Here is a 9,492-nt window from a genome sequence, read left to right as displayed (position 1 = left end):
ACAAACAGCAGAATGTCCTCACACTCCTGAAGGTTAAAGTGTAAGCAGGAGTCACTACTGGAGGATCCACCATGAGCATGTTAGCATTTAGCATAGGCACACCCAGCATGCACCTGTTGGTCAGGCACAGGTGTGTTTGATTTGGGTCAGTTAGCATGCTTGCTAGATGGTGCATTAAATTAGTGATTAATTAAGGTAGATGCAATCTTTTTTTTGAAACTTTGCTACAATAATGCTATCCATAACCTTCTGGAGCCGCAGACACACCAGCAGCAACACTGCCACATGACGTGTCACATGACGCTTCCTGTACACATTCCTAATTTCCTTTGGGATAAAGGAAGTTTTATCTTTTAGCTTAAGACAGACAGGTGGAGAGACTCACCAGCAGCTTCTTCTCTGCTGCTGATGTATCACCTTTCATCTAACTACTTAAGTAAAAGTAAAATTACTGATTTTTTACTCAATTTTACTCAAAGTACAAGGACTACACAGAAACGACGTTACAGTGATGAGAGTAGATGTCATTCGTAATTCTACCCCAGTCAAAAGTGCAGGTGGGGAGGTAGTGATTACTTCAAGTTTGAATAAAACAAGAATGTGGACTTCTCAATGGACAACATCTTGTGTTGTGGCTGCATTGTATTCTGGTCTATCAAGGCTTCTGTTGGTAGAGAAACTGCTATTGCTGCCTCTTCTATGATGGATTTGTCCCCTGCTAAACTGAAGTCACAGGGGTTAAAAGGCTCTTCAGCACCTGTTGTTGATAAAGTGCAGAGTATATTTTCATCAAGGATTCCCATTGATGAATCCTTTAAAATAGTTCTGATCCCTAAAAAACTAAAATGTCTACAATCAGACCCATGATGCATAAGATTCTTCCAAAGCCTGCAGTGGCAACACAGATACAGTATAGGAACATTATGTGTGTTCCTCTGTACCTATTTCATTTACACACTGCAGAACAGATGGCAACAGATTCATGGTATGTGTCCACATGGCGTTTTTTGAGGGCAGGGATCGCCCCACTTCCCAGCATTGGACGCTTGATGGGCTCGCCACTAGCAGTTATCAGTTTCTCTTCACTGACCACTGAACAGCAAAAAGAACAGAAAGAACCGCCTACAGCCGTAATGGCTGCCCCTGATTGGACGAATGCTTCATTCGTGGGCTGCCTGCTCCCGGATTTCAAAACGTACCAACATGGTGGCTCGTTTGGAAACGTTTGCTTATTTTATGAAAATAGTTCACCGAAAAGTGTTTCTGAAGGCATTTTATGAGAGGAATAGGCTATGCTGTTAATTTTATTCATTTTAGATCGGCAACAGTGAGTTTAAAAGATTTTCGTAAGTTTCAGAGAGGCGGCGGGTCGAACTGGACCCCCCTGATTTGCATGAGGTAGCCTGGATTCAGCTTTATGCAAATAAATAGCGGGCGATTTGGCGCCCCGCTTCTCAAAAGTCGCTGCGACGCTACCAGAATGCATTGCGTGGGTACTATGAATGGGAAGTGTGGAAATGACACTTGGCAGTGGACACGTACCTTCAGGCTGCACACTGTCTTGTAAATATCTGTTTTTTATTTCTACATTTTTTTTGTTAGAATTTACGAATTGCTTGAATCTGTGAGGAGTAAAAAAAAAAAAAAAAGAAGCTATATTTCACTTCACAGAGGCTGAAAGGTTGCATGAACTGTGACCTTCAATTATCTCAGTGACCTGATCAAACATGTTGCATTTATCAAGTGTAAACCTTTTCAGTGGCTCATGCACACACACACGCACACACGCACGCACGCACACACACACACACACACACACACACACACACAGCTAGTGAACCAGATGGAATGTAGCTGGTATGTCATGAGAGTGAACCATCCATCAGCCATCTTTACTGAATCAAGCGCTGAATGCGGAAAAAAACTGCCCTGCTCATCGCATAACAACCTAACCACAGGCAGGCTACATACACACACACACACACACACACACACACACACACACACACACACCAAGTACCTACAGACACAAGGACACTGGCAGTCGGCCACAGGTATTTAGTGAGGATCAGACGATTGTTCAGAGTCATGCAGACTCATCGCCTGCCCTTCACCTCCTCAGATTCCACCCATCTTTCCATCCCTCTTTACTTCGTTCCATCCTTCTTTCCATCCCACCTTGCCTGTCTTTCTGTCCCCCCACCCCCACCCCCCCCCCACCCCCCTTACATCCCCGTCGCATTGGAAGCATTCCTACTTTCTCTGTTGAGTCCTGTGTGAATCTGGGAGCAGACATCGATGCTCGCTGTTATAATATAATAAGACTTACTTTGGCTTAGACGTAAGCCTAACTGTCATGCTACCAAGATGTGAAATCTATCGGCAGTGAGCTGCACAAATCAGGACTGTACTCATTTTGTGTGCAAGAGGACAAGAGTGTACTTTTTATTTTCCTCAGTATGTTTGATGGATTTGTATTCCACGAATTTGTTTAGAAACATGCAGCTGCATACTGTGCACATGCCTTCTTATATACTGTATACTGGGCAGCAGATTATTTTTTTCTCCAAATTATTGGGAAATTAAGCATTTGATCAAAAGAATGGCAGTGAGTTTTTTATTGTTTCCTCACAATGCGGCTAAACTGTCAATATTACTCTCTGTGACTGTGGCTTTTTTACATGAAGATGCAAACAGGATACCTAAAATTTGTCAGTCAACATTAATGGTTCTGTAGTAATACCAGACTCATTTTGTAAGCAAGAATCTGGAGATGAATCCAACTTTAAAAAGTCTCCCCTATTTTAATGAATTATTATTTCAGTAGTCATCATCATTCATTGCCAGACCTATCTCTACAGCGCTGTGGAGTAAGGTCTGGCTACACCACAGATGCATTGGGATAGGAGAAAAAAACGCTCTGGGTTGTTTGCATTTCTTTAAACCAATCACAATCATCCTGGGCGGCGCTAAGCTCCGGACGCAGCAATGGTGGCTCTGCAGAATAGTCTCGGGAAGGAACTTGTTTTGGTGGAACATTTGCACCCCGCAAAAGATCAGGCTTCGTCCTGGAAATGTACTTTTGTTGATTCAGACTATTATTTCAGTGACCTGATTTTTCCTTTACAACGGAGGAAATACTGTGGCTGACGGTCCTCAAATAAATAGATGTGTGCACACGGAGAACAAAGGTGCTGAAAATAAACAGCAGATTCAACAACAGGGAGAAAAAGTGGCACTTATTTGACAAAGAAAGAAGAAATGTATGTGCATTGCTTATATTTTGTTAGGATAGAAAAGGAACTCTATTCTTTTCGAAATGTTAAAAATGTATCACTTACCACCTACCAATCCTACCTTTCAGAACAGCTAATAAACTTAAAAAAAAAAAATGCATTAAAGGAGAACTCCGGGCAATTTTTACGTTAATCTTGATTGCTATAAGTATGTGAGTACTGTCGATAGCAAAAAAAACAAGCCGAATCGGTGCTTGCTAACTGGAGCTGCTGCAGCTAATGCCGAGAGCTCCCGTTAGCTAAAACGGCAGTTTTGGGGGCATATCATAAAGAGTGCCTTTGTGCCTCTTAACAGACACAAAATGCAATTAAAATGTCTGTGCAACATGAACAGGGCCCTTACACGACAACAAGATGCGTTTTCAACTCAGATATTGTTTAAATTCACCTACCCTGTTAGCTGCTAGCTGCCGTCTGGGATGAGTGAGTGTTCAGCCAGGCTTCGGTAATAATCATCAAGCAGCAGTTCCCTGTGTATTTGTAGCATATATATCCATTTTGTGTGCGATCCATCTGGCGTTGGTGAATAGTAGTCTCTGCAGTGGTGAACTGTGTGTTAGTTGCCTTAGCCAGGCTAGCAGGGCCGACCGGCATCCTTCTAATTCCTCCCCGCCTTCCTCACCTGCCGCGGCCGACAACAATCCACGGGCACTCGCTGGTCTGGTGGATGTCCTCCAGAGGACAGTTCATGCTTTCGCGGCGAAATTTTTGCAGCTAAAAAAAGTTTATTTCCCCCTCAAAAATATGTAATTGAGCACTGTAGTGGTTATGATCATATCAGTGACTATGTAACTACATGGAAACGGGACAAATGATGCCTGGTTCTTGTACAGTAATAGCGTTACTGAAGGCTAGCTCTAGCTCCATAGGTTACTCCAAGCTTCTTCCCTTGTGAACACCTCCGCTCTTCACTCTTCTCACACCACGCTTCCATCTGCACACTGCTGTTTACCTTTTCCTGCTACAACTGAAATCCCACGGGACTTCAGCGCAAGACTACAGCTAGCCTTCTGTAACGCTGTTACTTTACAAGAACCAGGCATCATTTGTCCAGTTTCCATGTAGTTACATAGTCACTGATATGATCATAACCACTACAGTGCTCAATTACCTATTTTTGAGGGGAAAATAAACTTTTTTCGCCGCAAAAATTTCGCCGCGAAAGCATGAACTGTCCTCTGGAGGACATCCACCAGACCAGCGGCCGCCCGTGGATTGTTGTCGGCATTAGCTGCAGCAGCTCCAGTTAGCTAGCACCGATTCGGCTCGTTTTTTTTTGCTATCGACAGTACTCACATACTTATAGCGATCAAGATTAACGTAAAAATTGCCCGGAGTTCTCCTTTAAATAAAATAATTACTGCATTAACATTATTATACATATTATACATTACATAGTAGTGTTAAAAGTGGGATATATTGTGACTACGTGTGAATGTCTTCCTTTCCTTCTCCTCCCAAGATTCTTTTTTTGGGCATTTTAGGCCTTCAATTCCACAGGACAGACAAGACATGAAAGGGGAGAGAGAGGGGGAATGACATGCAGCAGAGGGCCGCAGGTTGGAGTTGAACCCGCGGCCGCTGCATCGAGGAGTAAACCTCTATATATATGTGCGCCTGCTCTACCAGCTGAGCTAACCCGGCCACCTGTTTCTCTGTCTGTCTTTCCCTCATCTACTTTTCTTTTCTCCTCTTTTTCTGCAATCCAATCTCCTGCAGCTCACAGAGAGACATCAGAGGACTGTCGGAGCTGTCTGGAGTGTTCCCGTGACAACGGCTGTGTGCGTTGCCCCGAGCGACTCTTCTTGTTGCTGCATAGGGAGGGGATGTCTCACCATGGAACTTGTCTCCACGCCTGCCCCGCTGGACACTACGGACAGAGAGGAAAGGACATCAACCGCTGCATGAGTACGTTTCTCTTTCCCCTGCACACATCTCTCCGACTAAAGAGTAGGGCTACAACTAACCGTTACTTCCATTATCGATTAATCTTCCAGTTATTTTCTCCATTAATCGGTCTACAAAATGTCAGAAAATAGAGCAACAATGTTCATCCAAGTTTCTCAAAGTCCAAGGTGATGTCTTTAAATGTTCTGTTTTGTCCAAAACCCAGAGATATTCAGTTTAATATGATATAAAACAGAAAAGAGCAGGATATCTCCATATTTGAGACTGAAAACTGCCATTTTTGCATGAAAAGTTACTTCAACGATTAATTGATTATCAAAATAGTTGGCGACTCTTTTTCTGTCGATCGACTACTCAATTAGTCAACTAATCGTTGCAGCTCTACTATAAAGTCTTTGCTGATATTAACTCACATTAGCACACATGACTCCTTCACTGAATAGTGAAGGAACTGATTTTTTTTTCTCGGATGGATAGAATTTACAAGTTCGCTAACAACAGACAGTTTACACATTTTGACTAGCTCCGTTATTGAGATGCACCTCTCTTAAATCATTCCAGAAAAATACTGTGCCCATAAAAAGGAAAAAGAAGAACTTAAGTTTCTTACCTAAGAATGCATGGTTTTTGTCTCATTCACTCAGAAATGTATTTGACCCAAGAGATGCCTCAGAAAGAGCTTACCACATGTTTCTTTATCCCAGACTGCAGCTGCAAACTAAACTCATCAATACTGCTATCTGAAAACAACATTTACAGTTAAAATATGTTATGATCTGACCTGGTCTTTGAAATACACGCTAACAGCAAGAAGATTTTAAGATTTTGACACTTGAACTTTCTGGAAAACAGTTGGTGCACTTAAAACCTGACCAGCACAGCTCCAGTTTTTGCCGGATGGTGCAGTTTACACTTATATGCAGATACAAAAATACAACATGTTATGATGAATATAAATAAAAGGCTTTGGAGGGAAGGTAACAAAGTAGCACATTAGGGTCAACAGCTCAGACTGGCAAACATATACATTTATGTGAGCATTTTCTAATTTACCACATCTATGGTTAAAGCTACAGTGCATAGTTTCTGTCGCCCCCATGAGGAATTACAGTACAACAAATGACAACAAAACTGTCAGTGCTTCCACATGATACAAGCCTTCCGTGATCGCGCACCACCCGCGCCCCTCCTCCACGCAGTTGCTAGTAGCCAATGAGGACACGGAGGATTAAAAAAACATGATGGACTCTTCAGAAGAGGTAATTATCTTCACTCGAGTTTCTGCGTGGGAAAGTCAGCGGACGACACCAATCTTCTGAACATAGCCATACTGAGAAATACAGAGAGTTGGGTGGAGCTGATAGTCTTAATTAGCTTTGTAGCGACTCATTTGGTAATGGCTTGAATGTAACGGATGTTTATTAATATCAAAAAGTTACGCACTGAAGCTTTTTTTCATGAACGGGCTCGTATGATATAGTACGGAACATTATTCGTGTGATGTCCTATGAAATAAGCGGCTGGTCACGTGACGACCGGTCACATGACAGTTAAGTTTAGCGGTCTTTACATTTACATTTAGCCGAGAAAAGGTGACTGTGAGCCGGGTTGCTGTTGAGTTTAGCCGTTAAAAAGTGAGCATCATATGGCGACGACACCAAAGCGACTAGTTAAGATTAGAAAAAAGATTGTGGTTTGGGTTAATCACCGGCCTCCTGGGGCAACCTCCAGCTCACCCAGTAGAGCGTGTGTCCCATGTAGGCTGAGTCATTTGCAGCGGCCGGGGTTCGAATCCAACCCGCGGCCCTTTGCTGCGCGTCATTCCCTCTCTTTCCAGTCCATCCACTGTCACTATCTTATGAAGTAAAAAGCCCCAAAAATAATCTTTAAAAAAAACAAAATCACCGGCCTCCTTAAGAAGTACTCCTGGGACGCTTGAAAGCCCTGTGTTTTATGAGCGGTCTTATACAGCAGCTGCGGCAATCATTTTGGTGCATAGTACTGCAATAAATATGTGGAATATTTACAAATTACAGTGCTTTACTTTACGTAGCTATACGTACTAATGGTTCATGAGAACAGCCTGAACTATCACAATTTTTTAAACAATCTAGCTTTTCTGCTTCTAATATCAAATCATACTGCCTCTCATGAACCTGAAACTTATTTCTCACTCATTCTTTTTGACTCGTGGTTTTCTGCAGCATTTAACCATAACTTGTTTAAACAGCTCCATCCTTTCTTTCCGTCTTGCCCACCTGGGTGTGGAGTAGGGGTGCACGATTCAGAAAATGTCACGATTCGATTCGATATCGATTTTTAGGCTCACAATTCGATATCGATTTTTAGGGTCACAATTCGATTCGAAATCGATTTTTGATTCAAAAGCGATTCTCGATTCAAAAAACGATTCACAGTATGTAAATGTAGTTACTTTTCCCATGTGATTGCAGTAGACATACAATAAAAAAATTAAATATGAATCGATTTTTGGAATTCTATGAATCGATTTTGAATCGGTAGAGCTTGAATCGCGATTCGAATATTAATTGATTTTTTTGCACACCCCTAGTGTGGAGTGTGACATAGGTGAAAAAGAGATTGTAGTTTCCTCCTGAATTTACCCAAATTGTTTATTCTCCTATGTGTGATGGTCTCCCTCCTCTCAGAGTGTCGGTCTTTGGACTGTGAGCACTGTTTCAGCCGGGACTTCTGCACCAAGTGTAAGCCCGGCTTCCAGCTGTACAAAGGCAAGTGTCTGACCCGCTGCCCAGGAGGAACCTTCGCCCACCAGACAGACTGCGTCGGTAAGTAAAGACGCGCTTCAATTACGGCATTAATATTTGAGGAACTTACGTCAAACGAATAAAAGTAATCTGGGAGCTTTTTTAGCCTTATCAGAGAGCAACACAAGGATACATCTGAAGATATTCTATATATATATTTTTTATCATCAGTCAACATTAAATTGATCCTCCTAAGTATTGTGTGTGTATCAATGCCTGATATTATTCCTCTGTGCCATAGAGCTCCACTATTAAAAACACATCACTGAGCCACACTGTTGCACTGGGCAACATGTTCCTTCATCACCATGAACACACAGACTGTAGTTTATTTTGACTCAATGCTACACACAGCGTCCTGCTGCCACAAATACTCAGTAGAGCACCAAATGTGGATTAATCCACCACTGAAAATAGTCCCCAACAAATGCATGCTTTCCTCCTGTTTCTGTTTAAGTAATGTTTGCTAAAAACTACAGTGGCTAGCTGTTTTAGGAAATTACTGAGCCTTTAAAAAAATGCAACAATATATTTGTGAGCTATTGTTGAGCTGTAAAAATGTATTTCTTCAGTGGGAACCAATGGGTTTGAGGCTTGAGTGATTTGTTGACAATAAGAAAAATACATACAACACCAGCTTTATCCATTAAACTGTGTCTTACTCTGCGACTGCAGGCACACTAGTGGACAGTTTACGATCATTTTTTCAGCATCCTCATTTCAGTCACCTGCATTCGCCTTTATAGCAGTTTTGAGAAAGCTGAACATGCTAGTAAATGCAACAAAAACTGGAATACTACAGCATGTAAACGCCTTATCCAAGTTTCTGATCACTGTCTGCCATGTGTGTGTAGCCTAGATGCTTGCTAAATGTATGTGTCAGTTAGTCAAATTGAAATGATGCTGATAAATGATGTAATAGTGCTGAAAAAAGGTGAAAGTCTGACACTGGCATATCCAATTACGACTGATCACGTGTAGAAGCTACAGCACAGACTCAAAACCAGAATTATAGTGTGAATGCACATAATATACTTATTGCTGAGAACGCTGAAACCCAAATAACCTACTTGCAGTACACCGTTTAACACCTGTGTGACCTTCAATGGCTTGTATCCTGTTATAAAGTGTGTGAACTAAAAGCGCATTGACCCCCAGCCAGCTATAAAATGCAGGTCTGCTTTGCAATGGACACACCAATGATACTAACCTGAGAGATTTATTGAACAGCAGACACTTTCCCGCAAAGTGCTTTTCCTTTTATCCATGGTCTGTGTAACCCTGTGTAACATCCACTACAATGTAGTAAGAATGTACATTTATGAAATAGCTTGTAGTAGTGTTATGTAGTTGATATCAGTGTGAATTTGGACCAGAATCAGAAGAAAACTAGATTGTTAAGAGCCAGAGAATTGAACGTCAATAAAGAAACTAAGAGACCAGGATAAAGTTGAGAAGTGTATTAATATACACAGAAATGTGGCATACATACAGATACAAAA

The 9,492-nt window shown here is 41.8% G+C and overlaps 1 protein-coding gene across 2 annotated transcripts in view; it reads left to right on the top strand.

Moving 5' to 3' along the window:
* rspo4 (R-spondin 4) overlaps positions 1 to 9,492 on the top strand; it is a 61,801-nt gene that overhangs the window by 15,101 nt on the left and 37,208 nt on the right. For both annotated transcript variants that reach the window (XM_036001984.1, XM_036001983.1), the window contains exons 2-3: positions 5,016 to 5,204; positions 7,874 to 8,011. In XM_036001984.1, coding sequence (XP_035857877.1) covers positions 5,016 to 5,204; positions 7,874 to 8,011 — 327 coding nt within the window. The remainder of the gene's footprint in view (positions 1 to 5,015; positions 5,205 to 7,873; positions 8,012 to 9,492) is intronic.

Source organism: Sander lucioperca, chromosome 6 (assembly GCF_008315115.2).
Source record: "Sander lucioperca isolate FBNREF2018 chromosome 6, SLUC_FBN_1.2, whole genome shotgun sequence".
NCBI classification, from domain to species: Eukaryota; Metazoa; Chordata; class Actinopteri; order Perciformes; family Percidae; genus Sander; species Sander lucioperca.
The sequence above is the reverse complement of the archived record's forward strand: the minus strand, read 5'-3'. Positions and strand labels throughout refer to the sequence as shown.